At 36.2% G+C, this 17,644-nt stretch overlaps 1 protein-coding gene across 1 annotated transcript; it reads left to right on the forward strand.

The window, feature by feature from the left end:
- The first annotated feature begins 322 nt into the window (after positions 1-322).
- Positions 323-10,119, forward strand: LOC122005641 (IST1-like protein). The gene is made up of 8 exons (XM_042560763.1): positions 323-441; positions 2,082-2,267; positions 2,361-2,493; positions 4,088-4,191; positions 4,266-4,437; positions 8,872-9,012; positions 9,185-9,264; positions 9,348-10,119. The coding sequence occupies exons 1-8, from the start codon at positions 323-325 to the stop codon at positions 9,922-9,924; spliced, it is 1,512 nt and encodes a 503-aa protein (XP_042416697.1). The 3' UTR covers positions 9,925-10,119.
- Positions 10,120-17,644: the final 7,525 nt, after the last annotated feature.

Raw genomic sequence — 17,644 nt, forward strand, 5'->3', positions numbered from 1 at the left:
TAATAATCCAAGATTTATGCGATAGTTATTTTTTTTCTTAAAATGGTTCTTCATCCTGCATCATTTAGGAGCTAAGAGACCTGATGCCAGGAGGCTAAGGAGCCGAGAGGCTCGAGAAACCAAGAGACCCGAGGATTCGGGAGGCGGTAGAACTAGGAGGCCCGAGGAATAAGGGGGTTGTGGAACACGGAGGCCCAAGAGGCCTTGAGAATGTGGAGTCAGGAGGTTATGGATTGTGGAGCCAGGAGGCCCTAGGAGTTGGGGCGCCCAAGGAGTCGAGGGGTTATGGAGTCGTGAGACCCAAGATGATCGGAGGCCCAAGATGTCAGAGGTCGTGGAACTGGGAGGCCCAAGGAGCCAGAAGGTTGTGGAAGGCCCAAGAGGATGCGTGAGGGTCGAGGAGTTGGGAGGCTCAAGAGTTTTCTGTTTGGAACCACTTCAGTGATCTTTACCAGTCCTCTCTTATCCATATAGTGTCTACTGATCACTCCCTCGATCAACTATAAATATTATTAATATTTCATGATCACATACCACATACTCATTATATTAATATTTTTTATTAACACATTTATATTCATTTTAATATTAACTCATGAATTATCCATCCATTCATTTTTATTTTTTATACCACAAATTAATTTTCTTATTTTTAAAATAAAATCTACTCATTAATTCAAAGAATTCTTTGAATTAAAATAAATGCTTTTATTTTTCTCACTATTTAAATTCTTATCATTGCACTCATATACATATCATCAAGTATAATTTACCTAAAATGTAAATTCAAATGTTAAATTACAATATACTATAGTTTTATATTATCGAAACACCGATTAAAATTTCAAATTTTATTCACATATCATAGATTCTAATATTGTTAGTACCAGGGCAGGGCATCTAAGTTATCACTCAAACACCCATAATTCGAACCCCAGCTATGACAAATTTATAGGAATTTTTTTCTCTAAATGAGACATACAACTAAAGGATATTGGGCTCCTGGGTTACCCATTGCGAGCGTTTCTCAATTTATCCTGGTGACCAATGAAAAATTTTAATGGGCCGGGTCAATCACCCCAGACTCGACGTTAATCATTTTTTTTTAATATTGTTAAAGTAAACAAGAATATTTTAAAAAATTAAAATATTTTATCATTGACAATCCTGAATAATTGTCAAAATAACTAAATAAAACATCATCTTTAGTAAATAAATAAGTTTTATAAAAATATAATATGATCCCTTACCTTTAAAATTAATGTTTAAAAAAATTAATTTTATATCTTATATATTATTCTTTAAATATAAATTTTTATATTATCTGTATAAGTTTATATTGAAATTTATAATATATTATTATTATTATTATTATTATTATTTTAATAATATAGATATTCAGTTTTTGAACCAACCTAGCGATGACCCGGATAAAATGACCTAATTATTGATAGAATATAAAGTATTATTAGGGGTGTAAATGAACCAAGCCGCTCATGAGCTATTCGAAACTCAATTCGATAAAAGCTCGTTTGAGCTCGTTTAATGAGCCTTGTTAAGATAAATAAACCAAGTTCAAGTTTTACAATACTTGGCTCGTTAACTCGTCAACATGTTTATTAGTGATATCATGAATCAACTTTTAAATTAAAAATAATAGTTTTGATATTAAATTTATAGATTTTACATTTTACTTATGAAAAATATAGATAAACATATTAAATTAATTTATTAAAATAAAATTATAAATTTTAATAAGAATATTATAATTTTTTTAAATATATAATTTAATTTTTAATGAATATTTAAATTTATAATTTATATTTATTAAACTCATTTTGACTCGATAAAAATTTGAATAATCTCGTGAGTCATAAATATATTTATTAAATAAAACTTAAATTCAATTTAATTATAAATAAATCAAATTTAAATATTCAAAAGGGATAACACAATTGCCAATCGTAATATTAATAGCACCTGTATTATAAAAAAACACAATATTGCATTTATTTTTTTCATATTGATGCGCCGACGATGATGGTACACGATTGGGTATTTATTATTGCGTGATTCGTTAGATTTCACATCAGGGAGACCGTTATAACACATCAAGGAGACCGTTGCCGACGGAAGAAAAGGGCCCTCTCACGCAGACTGCTCGCAAGCCGCTCCTCCATCAATCAGTCGACAATCGGAGCCGTCAAGAAGCTGATGGGCGCCGAATTCTCCTCCATCCTTCTCCGACGCTTCGACTCCTCCAAATGGTTGGTTTCTCTTCCCTCCGCTCTTTTGTTTCTTTCTCCTCTTTTTTCTTTGCAAAATCTGGAGCTCCGATCTATTGTGTGGGTTTTATGTAGCAAAGCTGAGGCGAGGATGGCGATAGCTAGGATCAAGCTTCTTCGGAACAAGCGCGAGGCGCAGGTGCGGCAGATGCGGCGTGATGTTGCCCTTCTCCTCGAGTCCGGCCGTGACGAGACCGCTCGAATCAGAGTTCGTACCTGTTCTTTTTTGTCCCCTTTTCATTTACGTATTTTTCCTGAACCAAAATGTTCTAGCGGGTGGCTCGCATTTATAAATGCGCTTATGCGCGGTGTAGATTCGATCGAATTTTTTAGGGTTTGACTTTTTTAGTTAATTAAGGAGCTGCGTTGTTGGTTCCATGTATAGAATTAACGTGTCCCTCTTCTGAATCTTGGATGATTTATTTTGACAATAACCTACAATCAAACTGTAATCGTAATGCAAGAGTTTGCCTTTTGGTTGAGAACAGAATACTGACGCATAGGGTTTGAGGAGTTTCCCCAGCGCAACACACTTCTGCAAGTTTTCTACTTGTATCGGGACCATGAAGTTATGCTGGTAAAGGCTTCCGCCATATATTGTGTAGAATGTTCAGCGTTATATTGGAGTGCTCTTTAGTCTCATGAATTCACTGGAACTTTCAAATACACAGTCAACCCATTTTGTTTGAATTTTCAAATCCCAATTTTTTGGTATAATTAAATTCTAATCTATATCTTTCTGTTTACCAAACATATGAGTCTTAGACAACCTAAAAGAAATTCAATTTGTATTTCCCAAAACAAAGGTAAGCTCAAAAAATTTATTCTCATAGTGACTTTATTAAAATTTAAATACATAAAGGACAGCTCAGTGTGCAAATCTCCCGCCAATGTGAGGTATCGGAGAAGAATTGAGTCATATTGGATCTATTACACACAACCTTATCCTGTACTATTTAAATTATTTTAAAATTCTGATTATTTTACCCAATAGAATTATAAAATTAGAGGGAGCACTAACCCCCTTCTTGGTAAAACTTGGAGGATAAAAACTACATTCTTTCTTCTGGACTATCAAAACTCAAAAATATCCAAATAAGAATAGAATCCAAGTACTACATTTCCATTTTATTTGGATTCAACTAATTCCACACTTCTTGAATGGTGCTTAGTGTTTAGGTTTAAGATTCAATTGTCTTTGTTCTTCTTTGTTATCGAACATCCCTTTTTAAATAGGTAATGGCACCAACAAATATGTTTCATGAACTCTCATATGAGACATCTTACAACATATAGGTGTCACTGATTAAAAATTCTCCATGATTGATATATTTACTTAAAACCATTGGTTTAGTTATATTAGATAGTTTCACAAAAGTTGACTGACACTTTATTTAAGCATATGAATTGTTATGACAAGTTCATTCACAATGAAATACTATGATAGAGTTAACCATGAATTTTCTATCAGCTTTGAGAGTCACTTATCTCACATAGTCATTGGTTGTCATTTGATATGGAGCAACCGTCATAGTCACTTCCTTTTTTGAGTTGTTGCATAAAAATTTTGTTCATCGAGATTCAATAATGAGATGCATTATCCAAATTAAATTATGAAGTATTGGATCTCCTTTTACCATTTAACAATTTTATTGTCAGCTAAAGTTCCAATATATATACTGTTGTAGTTTTTTTATAGTTATAATACATATATACTTTGAATATGTTGAACATGGTGTAGGTATCTTTTGTCAGTTTCTTGAAAACATTTAATCTTCTGAATTAATGGTATTTGTTTGTAGGTTGAGCATGTGATACGAGAACAAAATGTCATGGCAGCTAATGACATCATTGAACTTTTCTGCGAGCTAATAGTTGCTCGCCTACCTATCATCGCTAAACAAAGGTTTATTACCTTGTTGCCATTAAGTATCAACAAACTTTGGAGAAGTCATTCTAAGATTATCCTAAATATTTTAGGGATTGCCCGCAAGATCTAAAAGAAGGAATTTCAAGTTTGATCTATGCTTCTCCAAGGTGCTCAGACATTCCAGAGCTTAGCCGAATTCTTCTTATCTTTGAAAAGAAGTATGGAAAAGCTTTTGTATCTGCTGCGACTGAATTGCGACCTAAATCTGAAGTTAATTGCTTGGTAAGACTTTTTCTCATAAAGAACCTTTTTAATTGTTTTGTTGTATGTTTCTTGATATAGTATTCTTTAGTTTATGAATCCTTGAGTTTCCTTGTCCAACTTCAAAGAATTGGAAGTCGCCAACTCAGGTGTAGTGGACAAAGGATGAAGAGAATTTAACCTTAGACAAGGGATCCCTAAAGAGATGTGACTCTAAATTCATCCTAGTTTTACAATGAAATACGAGAATTGGATTCACCCACAAAATGGAAGGTTAAACATGATTCACAAAGTACTGTATCTTTGCATATGGAGTAGCAGTTTTCGAGAATTTCATGAGTATCTTTTTAAGACAAGAAATGCTGTGAAGAATCCTATTTACTATTAGGATGTAAGGCTAAACATGATTCACAGAGGATGGTAGTTGATAGGAACCCGGGGGCCTATCACGTGAAAAAATCGAAAGAGAAAGGGAAAAGGGGGATAGGGTGATCGCTTCGAGGGGATCGACCTCCAATAATCAAACGAAATTGATTAATTAAAAGGGAAATTCCTTATCTTCCAAAGTTACATAACGTCTCTTTAAATAGAGACCTAAACTACCTTTTCAAAAAGAAAAAGTCTAAAAGAAAAATAAAATAAAACAACCTTTTCAAAAGAAAAGGTGTAAAAGAAAAATAAAATAAAAATACATTTTCATTAGAAAATGTCAGATTAAAACTTATCTAAAATAAAAAAGAAAAAGTCTAAAACTTATTTTAAAAAGGAAATAAAGTTAATGGATTTATTTGAAAAGATCCATTAAAGGATCTTATCATTCCACCGCCCTTCAAAACAACCTTGTCCTCAAGGTTGTTTAGCAATAAACTCTGGAACATTTTCTTGAATGGTATCATATAATTCATAAGTACTGCTCCGATTCTAAGTTCGGATGCATCAGGTTCAATAACAAATTGCTTATTAGGTAGTGCAAGAACTAGTGTTGTCATCATAACCTCCTTTAAATTCTGGAATATCTTTTTTGCTTCAAGACACCATCTAAATGCATCTGTGAGACCCAGAACATCATGTAATGCCTTGATACTCTTTGAAACTAGCACCTTTGAGGGATCAGTAGCTACTCCGTTTTGGCTTACAATATGGCCAAGGTATTCCACATTAGTTGTCCCAAAGCTGCACTTAGCTCTTTTCACATAAAGAGAATGCTCACGCAAAAGAGTGAGTACTTTATAAAGGTGATGCAAATGATCTTCGAATGATGAACTATAAACAAGGTTGTCATCAAAGAAATTCAAAACAAACTGACGGAGGTAAAACCTGAAGATATCATTCAGCAAACTTTGGAATGTAGAAGGTGCATTAATTAAACCGAAAGGCATGACTAAAAATTCATAATGACCATCATGAGTCTGAAAGGTTGTTTTTGGAATGTTTGGCTGATGGATTCTCATCTGATGGAAGCCTGAGTGAAGATTCAACTTTGAGAATAATGAGGAACCTCCTAATTCATCAAGTAGTTCATCAATGATGGGGATGGGGTACTTGTCTTTCATTATAATTTTATTGAGTGTCGGGTAATCTATACATATTCGCCAATTTTTGTCTTTCTTTTGTACAAGCAGTACTAGAGAAGAATATGGAATTATGCTTGGGCGAACGATACCAGCCTGAAGCATCTCTTGTACAATCTTCTCAATTTCCTCCTGTATGTAAGGGTAGCGATAAGGCCTAACATTTGCTTTAGGATCTTTTTTGATAGAGAGTTGCATGAGAAAAATAGAGCAATCTTTCTTTAATAACTGCTCTGCCTGATAATTACTGATTGGTGTGATAGTATCTTGTTTCTTGCCTCTGATGCAAACTTCTTTTCCTTGATCTTGGAAGCGCATTGTTAGTTGAGAGAAATTCCATATTATATCTCCTAATGTTTTCAACCATTGTGCTCCAAGTACAACATCACATCCATCTAGGGGAAGAAGAAAGAGATCTGTTATTAATTCATAATTGGGTAAGAAAATTTTAATACTATTGCACTTTCCTGGACTTGTAAGTGATCTTCCATCCGCCACCTTAACATCAAATGTAGATGCTTGCTCTATTTTTTGTTTAAGCCTGCTTGCCAAAGTTGAGTCTAGAAAATTGTTGGTGCTTCCTGAATCTATAAGTATCATTACTGGTTGTTTTTTGATGAATCCTTTTACCTTCATCGTTTGCGGAGTTTGTAGTCCTTCTAAGGCATGAACTGATATTGCCATAGAATCATACTGTACTTCGTTGATATTATCTTGTGTTTCACCTTCATGGAAATCATCTTCTTCCTCAGAGTTCTCTATTGGTTCAATCATCAGTATCCTTTTTTGCTTGCATTGATGACCACGGTGCCACTTTTCATCGCAATGCCAGCATAATCCCTTTGCCATCCTTTCCTTGATCTCTTCTTTTGTCAATCTACGAGGTGTTGAATAATGTGATGGGTTTTCACGAATTACCTTGTTATTTCTTCTTCCTTCTTCATTGATCTTCTCTTCTTGTAGTCGTGCAAAGGATAAGGCAGCCTTCATTGTGCGGGGTTGATTCATTTTTACTTCTTGTCGTATATCAAGGCGAAGTCCTTCAATAAAAGTGCCCAATAGTTGCTTTTCTAACCAATCACGAGTTCGATTAGAGAGTCTCTCGAATTGTCCTTGGTACTCTAGTACGGTTGAAGTCTGTCGAATTTTGGCCAATTCTCCATCAACATTCTCATAACCGGAGGGACCAAATCGATTGATGAGTTCTTCTTTGAATTCCTCCCATTTTGGAGGTCCATGGCATGCTTCAAGCCAGTCATACCATTGGATGACATCACCTTCGAGGTTTATAGATGCTAGTTCTACCTTTGCATTGTCCGATGTGCTGTGGAAGCGAAAATATTTTTCAGCCCTTGAAATCCATCCAATCGGATCGTTGTTCTCCCAGCGAGGAAATTCCACCTTCATACGTGGATAGTTGTGCTCTCGATCTTCATTTGAGTTTGCACCTTGGTCATATTGTTGTTGTCGAGACTGCTGATTTTTTCCCCTTTTGATTAGTATGCTTGAGCTGGAATCTACTTCTAAACGATCCTTCAATTCTTGCACTATCGTGACCAACGATGTCATAGTTTTTTCGAGTTTATCCATCCTTGTCTCGTGCTTAGCTTCAAATTCCAAAGCCCATTTGGCGTCAGGATGAGATCCTCCGGTCATCATGTCAGAGTGAATTTTCTTCTCTTGAAGTCGGGTTAAGACCATGCGCTTGTTGAAGTTGCTGCAAGATACTATAAGGCGAAGATGAAGTGAACTGCTCTGATACCAAGTTGATAGGAACCCGGGGGCCTATCACGTGAAAAAATCGAAAGAGAAAGGGAAAAGGGGGATAGGGTGATCGCTTCGAGGGGATCGACCTCCAATAATCAAACGAAATTGATTAATTAAAAGGGAAATTGCTTATCTTCCAAAGTTACATAACGTCTCTTTAAATAGAGACCTAAACTACCTTTTCAAAAAGAAAAAGTCTAAAAGAAAAATAAAATAAAACAACCTTTTCAAAAGAAAAGGTGTAAAAGAAAAATAAAATAAAAATACATTTTCATTAGAAAATGTCAGATTAAAACTTATCTAAAATAAAAAAGAAAAAGTCTAAAACTTATTTTAAAAAGGAAATAAAGTTAATGGATTTATTTGAAAAGATCCATTAAAGGATCTTATCAGTAGTGTCATTGCATATGGAGGAGCAGTTTCAGAAGATTTCATGAGTAAACTTTTTTTAGAAGGACCAGATGTAGCCAAGAATCCTATTTGAAATATGAAATAGATCTTGCTGATCCATATTAGGAGTAGCAGTTTAATGATTTTAGCCCATGCCCAACCATCTGAAGCATACAACTATAGCATAAATAAACAAGGACAGATTATACGCCATTGCAGAAACCTAATAACACAAGATACAATGTCCATATGTTTTGGTCCTTAATTTTGGAGTAAGAGAGGGATAGGACATACCTTTGTCAATCTAGTAACTTGATGGCCCATTTTGGTCCTCAGTTTTGACTCAGTGGGGTGAATTGCACATCCTATCTGAAGTGAGCATTCACATAAAAGATGGTAACAATATGAAAGAAACCAACTTCAAAGTTCAGATGGTGTTCCAGTGGGTGCATAACTTGAGTAGTGCCGTCCTTCCTGGAAATATTTTTTGTTAAGTTGTATATTCAAACTGAAAAGCATAGGTTTTGAAATTTCAAAATTATGTTTTCTATTAAGCTTAGGTTGCTTTACGGTGAATTTGGCTATTATTTTGCATGCATATGTATCCAGATCTGCTGGATTAGTATCTGCTTGCTAATGCAATGTCCAACTATGAGACGCTGAAATTTTACTTGTTTGCTCTATTTATTCCTAAGACTATCTTCTTTTTTCTCTCCCTATTTTGAAGTTAATAGAGAAGTTATCAGTGAGGAAACCTATTGGTGAAGTTAAGCTGAAAGTCTTGAAGGAAATAGCTAAGGAGTATCAGGTTAAGTGGGATTCAACAGAATTAGAGCAGGAGCTTCTTGTACCTCCAGAGAGAGTTATAGTATGTTCCAGAACTCTCTCCTGCACACATGCACAGGCACACACAATCACAGATACGTGTGTGAACGGTTGCACATGCATCTGATCACTTGTGATTGTGTTTCTCAATGAATACTGTATATTGTGTTGGTCAAATTTTAAAATATTTGGTCTCACTATATTTAATTTTGCAGGAAGGACCACGAGCATTTGCAGACGTCAAAAATGTTTCTGTTAAACCAATATTTCTTAAACAACCAAAGGATTTTAACAGGTTTTTTCTTTTCTCCCCATGTAAGAGATTAATAAGTGATTTAACCTTTCTACTACTTAAATGTCTATGCCTACTACCAACAGAAAAGAATTGCAATTCAAGGACCCTGTCTCAGCTGCTCGAGCCTCTTCAGAGTCTGCCGAAAAAGCAATTGACGGTGAACAAGCAGCAAGCCATGTTGCCAATCAGAATTCTCATCCATTTGATCAGCCGACCCCTGTGGATACCTTGGTATGCAAATGCAATAAATTTAATCAGGTTGCGTTTCAAAAAGAGCAGGAACTAGACCATCTATCAGGGACACATGCTCCTTCAAATTATGAGGCCAAGACCCTGGAGAAGAGGCCCTTCAGTTCTCAGAGTTTCAGTTTATCAAACACTTTGGATGATGACAGCATAGATAGTGCCGACCTGAATGAAAAAAAGATACTAAGAAGGAACAGTTGCATCTCTCGGACTGTTTATTCGGATATAAAATTTGATGACTCAGACGGTCATGAATCAGAGAATGGTGAACAGGAGTCGCCTCCTTCTCCAAATAGACCTCCTCCAGTCTTGCCTTCGCAACAGATGAATTCACTTACTCATGTTCATCCAAACTTGTCTGATTATGCAGCACTGACTGCTCGCTTTGAAGCACTAAAGTCTCATAGGATGTGACTTAAAACTGGTGAATGGTCAGCATATCCAAGTCAAACTGTCACATGCATTTTATTGCGCATATATCATATTTGAGTTCTTTTTGCCATATTTGAGTTAAAACTGGTGGTATTCATGATTAACCTTCAATTATCAGTTAATTGTAAACTTGATCATAACAATCTCGATAAGATTTAGACCATTATGTGTTATAAATTGCTGTAATGCAATTGAATTAAATTTCTGATAATTTGTTAATTGGTTGATCTTTTATGGTAAAAGTAAGCTTCACTTCACAATTAAAGAAAGAAATAATATCTCTGTTACATCAGCTGTTTTGTACGGAAAATTAGTGATGTGATATGATGGGGTCATACCACTCTAGATGGTCTTAGTTCATGTACGGTTCCTGTTTGAAATCGATGAAGATGTATGCTGGTGAGGTGGCTTGTACACTAACCGCAAGATGACTTTGATGTGGGGGAGTCCAAAGTTTTGAGCTAGCCTACCACATCACAAATGACAAGGGGAGAAGGAAACGCCAGTAGACGGGCTAGAGATGAGTCCTCGGTGCAATGACTCTGACACTCAAGTTAGTTTTGGGGCTAACTCTGAGTAACTATGAAAATAGTGGTGATGAACAATGAAAAATATTGGAGAGCTTACTGGAGAAGGGACCCCTTATATAGCACCTTTGTCCTTGGCCCATGTAAAGAGGTGTCTCATCATGATAATGTAACTCCTAATATAATCTGTCTTACCCTCATGCCTAAACAGTACCTGATAGTCTCATCATAAGGATGGTAGGGATGTATCTAGTATGGGTTGCAAAGATACATTTCAAGGATTTTCTGACAAACTTATGTGTGGTATTAAATGAGACAATGGGCTGATGGGCCAAATAGATTAAAGGGTCTTTAGTTGATATCCTTTAGTAGTAAACATGTGTCACTTAAGAAAAGGCCTTGTGGGTCTGTAAATGAAGAATTTGAACCTGGATGGGCCTCCAAGGGATTTGAGGCCTTAAAGGCCCCCATTGATGTTCCTTCGTCGGAGTCAGCCTTGTTGGAGTTCGATCGGACTTGGTGTACTGTTGATACAGGGTGCACCATAATTGAATTTGATTTTTGATATTGTCAAAGGTTCAAGTTAAGTTTTGTTTATTTGTATTATTATTGCTATATTGTTTCCCTAACTTAAACGGGTTATCAAACATCAAAAAGGGAGAGATTGTTAGAGCAATCTAGTGACCCTAGGTTTTGATGTTTGGGCAAAGGTTTAAGTTAGGTTTATTATTGTATTTCATATGCATTGAGTGTGCAAGATACGGGTACAATAAGGAAAGTCCAAATGTGATCTTGACAAAGGAGAAAAGTCTAAGGATGAGTTTTGGCGGTGTAAGTTCAAGCATGTAGTCTTGGCTGTTGAGTTTTGTGTAATTTAATTCAAACTATATTTCTTGTTTTTTGTTAATGCATATGTGTATGCATTTAGTCCCACATTGCTAAGCAAAGAAGGTTGGAAGACCTTATATATGGAGCCCTTCCATCCTTGCTTAGCAAAGTTAAGGGGACCTACATGCATGCGTGGGCCGAGCCCAAATCAGGTGGTTTCGGGGGGTTCGAGCTGGAAATCCATAAACAGGACGCGACACACGCGATCATCGCGTGCAGGGGGGGGGGTGTAAATCCCCAGCTTGTGGGCCTCACGCTTGCAGGTGGCCTAGTTTGTTTTTGCCAATCTTTGGCCGTGCCCGTGAGGAAGCGACGTATGGTTTGGTTCGTCGCTGGCGAAGCAGTGCTTCAGAGTGGATAAATGTTACGCCTCTGTTCATCGTTCGTGTGCTCTCGAGTAATCTTCTTTCTCCTTCTTCCCTCTCTGTCTCTGCGTGCTCTAGTTTTCCTTGTCTTGAGGCTTGGTGTTGTTTTCCTTGTCCTGAGGCTTGGTGTTTAGCGATCTGAGGTTGGGTCCGGGTGCGGCGTTTGTCTTGGAGGGCACCTACGGACGACGTGAGTCGTTGTCAAATCTTGGGAGAATTTTGCCGGAGAGCCTCTGCACTGTGGGCGGCAATATATTCTCTAAAGACAGTCGGCACGCCGACGCTTCAACCGGAGGATAACGATTTCTGGACCTTACTCTTTTGTTTACCTGTTCATTGCATGCTTGCTATTTTTGTGCAAATATATTGCTGTGTTAGTGCTCTCAATAAACAACAACAATTTTAGAGAATATATACTGCCAGCATCAATAGACATGATGAATGATAGGGTAACGGGGTCTGATGAGGCTAGCGCCAGACCCGAGAGATTTTTCGAGCAAAACTTCAGACGTTGGCAACAACGGATGAAATTTTGGCTTACTACGCTAGGGCTATTCTCCGTTATAGAAGCAGATCCTCCTTCACCTGATGAAGAGGAACCTGCATATAGTGCTGCCTTACAGAGGTTTAAGCAAAGGGATTATCTCTGCTATGGGAGGATCCTGTCTGCCCTCTCAGACGCACTATTTGATGTATACTGCTCAATGTCTTCGGCTAAAGAGCTGTGAAAATCTTTGGATAAAAAATACATCTCCGAAGATTCTGGTTTAGAAAAGTACACTGTGGCAAAATTCCTAAACTTCAAAATAGTTGAAGGGAAATCTGTGGTTGAGCATACACATGAATTCCAAGTTCAAATTCATGGTCTTGCTGAAGGAGATATGCCATTACCCGAAAAATTTCAGGTCTTTTCTATCATCGAAAAATTACCTCCGAGTTGGGAAGATTTTGGCATGACTCTTAAACATAGGAGAGGTAAAATCTCTCTAGAAGATTTGATGATTGCCTTAAATATCGAAGAAGAACATCGGAAGCAACATAAAGATGATGATAAAAGAATGCCTATGGATTTTATTCTAAAGGCAAACGTAGTAGTCTCATCTGACAAGAATAAATTCAAAAATAAGAAAATGAAGAACAAGATGAAACCCAAACCAAAGGTTCAAAAGAAAAATGGAACCAAGCCATGCTGAGCATGTGGACAAGTTGGACATTATGCTAAATTCTGCCCTAAGCAAAAGGACAAGAAGAAAAACCAAAGCAATATGTCCAACACCAAGGCACAAGCAAATGTTGTGACTGCTAATGACAGCACCAGCAATAGGTTTGTTACCTTCAAACCCGAACTAAACTTGATCTATCAACCCAAAGAATGGTTAGTTGATACAGGTGCTAATGTGCACTGTTGTGCTGATCGCTCTGCCTTCCTTACTTATCAGGTAATTGAAGGCACTTCCGTGACCATGGGGAACCATTCTGCAGCCAGGGTGTTTGGGATAGGACAAGTTGACCTGAGGTTCACCTTTGGAAAAGTCCTGTCACTACATGAGGTGCATCATGTTCCAGCAGTTCGTCGGAATTTGATTAGCGGGTCAAAGTTAGTCCGCGCTAGTTATGAGTTGAACTTTAAATGTAATAAAGTTGTAATATTACATTTAGGAACATTTATTGGAAAATGTTACCTTAATGAAGGTTTATTTAAACTCAATGTAGAAAATGCTACCTTAAATAAATCTACTGATATTGGTTGTCCATATAACATTGAGTCTTATGATATATGGCATGACAGATTAGGACATGTCAATTTTAATACCGTAAAAAGGATGATGAATCTAGACATGATTCCTAAGCATGCTATAAATGATAAAAAAATGTGAAGTTTGTGTGAAATATAAACAACCCCGTAAACCCTTTAAATCAGTTGATAGAAATTCTAATATTTTAGAATTGATTCATACTGACTGTTGTGAGTTTAACGGTGTAATAATGAGAGACCATAAACGGTATTTCGTTACCTTCATTGATGATCACTCTCATTATTGTTATGTTTATTTGCTGAAAACTAAGGATGAAGCTTTATATAAATTTATGATTTTTAAATCTGAAGCTGAGAATCAAACAAATAAATCTATTGAGAGGTTAAGGTCTAATAGGGGTGGAGAGTTTACCTTGAACTTGTTTCAAAAATTTTGTCAAGATGCAGGTATAATTCACGAGGTAACTGCTTCATATAGTCCTCAATCCAACGGTATAGCAGAACGAAAAAATCGAACCCTTGAAGATATGATTAATTCCATGTTAGGTAGTTCTGGGTTACCCAACTTCATGTGGGGGGAGGCTCTATATACTGTATGCCATGTGTTAAATAGAGTCCCCATGAAGTCAAGGGATAAAAACCCATATGAGCTTTGGAAAGGCCAGAGGGCAAGTTTGAAATACCTTAAAGTGTAGGGGTGTCTTGCAAAGGTACTAGTACCTGAACATAGAAGAAAAAAACTTGGTCCAAAGACCGTAGATGGTATCTTCTTGGGTTATGCTCAAAATAGTATTACATATAGATTTCTGATTATTAAATCAGAAATTTCTGGAATAGATGCAAATACTATTGTAGAACTTCGCGATGCTACATTTTTTAAGGATATATTTCCTATGAAGACGAGAATACCTCAGTCTATATCTGGTATTCCTACTAGAGATAAGCCTGCTTTCGTAGAGGTCCCATTATCCGTAGTAGGTACACCTTCCTCAAGTCACTCTAGACTAGATGAATCTAGTGAGTATACAGAACTGAGAAGGAGCAAGAGGCAACGTGTGTCTATGGATTTAGACCAGGACTTTATCACCTATAATATAGAAGGTGATCCTGTGACATATAGAGATGCTATGGCTTCTCCTAAAGCTAAGCACTGGAAAGAGGTCATTAAAAGTGAAATGGACTCTATTATCTCTAATGCCACTTGGGAGTTGGTAGATTTACCTCCTGGGTGTACCACTATAGGATGTAAATGGGTGTTTAAGAGAAAACTAAAACTTGATGGGTTAGTAGATAAATTCAAAGCCCGCCTAGTTGCTAAGGGATTCAAACAGAAAGAAGAGATTGACTATTTTGACACTTATTCTCCTGTTACCAGAATTACTACAATCTGAGTGTTAATAACATTGGCATCCATATATTATCTTGAGGTCCATCAAATGGATGTCAAGACGGCATTCCTTAATGGAGATCTTGAAGAAGAGATATATATGGATCATCCTGAGGGACATGTAGTTTCTGGAAATGAGAATAAAGTCTGTAGGTTAGTCAAATCTCTTTATGGTTTGAAGCAAGCCCCAAAGCAGTGGCACGAAAAATTTGATAGAGCTATGCTATCGTTTGACTTTGAAATGAATGACTCTGATAAATGTGTGTATGCTAAAATGAAAGGTGATAATTGTATTATCTTATATTTATATGTAGATGATATTCTACTTTTTGGTTCCAACCTTTCTATTATTAATGAGACTAAGACCCTCTTAAGTGGTAAGTTTGATATGAAGGATATGTTGGTTGCTACTCGGAAAACCTAGAGGTTCCACTGTACAAAAATTTTGTACAAAGGTCTGAACTTTTTCCTAGCTACCATGTGTTCTTTTAAATTAAATTTCGGATCGCCTGCGAAACTTAACACGTTTGATCCAAAACTTAATTTATTTGTTCCTTTTGGTTTTGACTTGGATCTCCTGCGGAACTTAACACGTTCGACCCAAATCACCTTAAGTTATTAATTCCATTAAATATTAATTTCCATAATTGGTTCCCAGTACTGACGTGGCGAGGCACATGGCCTTCTTGGATATGGGAGCAACCACCACCGACTAGACAAAACCTTTTATGGAAAACTAATATTTAATTTCCTAAAATAACTTTAGGTTAACCGAAAGGAACAATCAAATCACAAGGAAAAATAAATAAAAAAAACACAATATCGAAAAACATATTTGAAATACTAGAATCGTAAGCCTCTTGTATTTGGTATTATTTCCAAAAATAACTAGTATGATGCGGAAAGAAAAATTACTAGTTATACCTTTTAGAAAGACCTCTTGATCTTCTACCGTATTCCTCTTCTAACCTCGGATGTTGTGTGGGCAACGATCTTCCAAGATGAGAAACCACCAAACACCTTCTTCTCCTCCTAGCTAGGTTCGGCCAAAACAAGAAAGCTTCACCAAGGAAGAAGAAAAAAAAAACACCAACCAAGCTCCAAGGGATGCAAATTTTCTCTCCTTCTTCTTCTTCTTCTCCAAGTAGTATCCGGCCACCACAAGAGCTCCAAGCCAAGAGAAAGGTTCGGCCACCACAAAGAAGAAGAGGGGAAGAGAGGTTGGCCGACCACACCAAGGAATAAGAGAGGGAGAAAAATAGTAGAGGTTGTGTCTCATGAAGACACCCCAACCCCCTCTTTTATATTCCTTAGTCTTGGTAAATTAGGAAATTTAATTACAATAAAATTTCCTTAATTTCCTTGACATGACTTAATTGAGAAAAATAAAATAAAATTTCCCAATTAATGTTATAATGGCCGGCCACATCATAGAGAGGAAAAATTAGACAAGTTTAAATCAACAAATTAAAACTCCCTAATTTGTTTCCGGAAATTTTAAAAATAAAATTTCTCTTCAAAAATCTCTTCATGGTTTATAAAAAGAAATTTCTATAATTTTAATTTTTCAACATGTGAATAATTTTCAAAGAGAAAATAAAATATCTTTCCAATCTACAAATAAGGAAAGAGATCTAATCTCTTTCTTTAATCTTTTGTAGATCCTTTTAAGAGAGATATTTTTATTTTAATTCTCTTTAATAAATTATATCTTCCACATAATAAAAAATTAAAATTAAAATTCTTTTTAATATTATTATGGCCGGCCCTCTCTAGCTTGGGTTCAAGCTAGGGCCGGCCACCCATAAACCAAGCTTAGGCCGGCCCTAGCTTGATCCCCAAACTAGCTTGGCCGGCCCCCTTTAGGTGGGTATATAAGGTGGGTATAGGTGGTATAGTAATCTATAAATAAGAGGCTACGATAGGGACCGAGAGGAGGAATTGGTTTTGGTCTCCCGATAAAATTAAGCATCCCGTGTTCGCCCCGAACACACAACTTAATTTTATCAATAATAATTCATTCAACTAGAGAACTATTATTGAACTACCGCACCAATCCCAAATTACATTTTTGGGCTCCTTCTTATTATGAGTGTGATAGTCTTCCTGTGTTTAAGATATCGAATGTCCACTAATTAAGTGAGTTACTAACAACTCATTTAATTAATATCTTAGTCCAAGAGTAGTACCACTCAACCTTATCGTCATGTCGGACTAAGTCCACCTGCAAGGTTTAACATGACAATCCTTATGAGCTCCTCTTGGGGACATTATCAACCTAGTATCTCTAGGACACAGTTTCCTTCTATAATCAACAACACACACTATAAGTGATATCATTTCCCAACTTATCGGACTTATTGATTCATCGAACTAAATCTCACCCATTGATAAATTAAAGAAATAAATATCAAATATATGTGCTTGTTATTATATTAGGATTAAGAGCACACACTTCCATAATAACTGAGGTCTTTGTTCCTTTATAAAGTCAGTATAAAAGAAACGACCTCAAATGGTCCTACTCAGTACACTCTGAGTGTACTAGTGTAATTATATAGTTAAGATAAACTAATACCTAATTACACTACGACCTTCTAATGGTTTGTTCCTTTCCATTTTGGTCGTGAGCTACTGTTTATAATTTATAAGGTACTGATAACATCATCTTCTGCATGTGACACCACATACTATGTTATCTACAACATAAATTAATTGAACAACTACAAATAAATTGACCAAATGTGATTCTTTATTCAACATAAATGTTTACAAAAGC

Source organism: Zingiber officinale, chromosome 1A (genome assembly GCF_018446385.1).
Source record: "Zingiber officinale cultivar Zhangliang chromosome 1A, Zo_v1.1, whole genome shotgun sequence".
Taxonomy (NCBI): domain Eukaryota; kingdom Viridiplantae; phylum Streptophyta; class Magnoliopsida; order Zingiberales; family Zingiberaceae; genus Zingiber; species Zingiber officinale.

Coding starts and splice junctions, on each gene's coding strand:
- LOC122005641 (XM_042560763.1), top strand. CDS start 323: ATGTCAGAGGTCGTGGAACTGGGAGGCCCAAGGAGCCAGAAGGTTGTG. Junction 2,494..4,087: donor ACGAGACCGCTCGAATCAGA/GTTCGTACCTGT, acceptor ATTTGTTTGTAG/GTTGAGCATGTGATACGAGA. Junction 4,192..4,265: donor CCTATCATCGCTAAACAAAG/GTTTATTACCTT, acceptor TAAATATTTTAG/GGATTGCCCGCAAGATCTAA.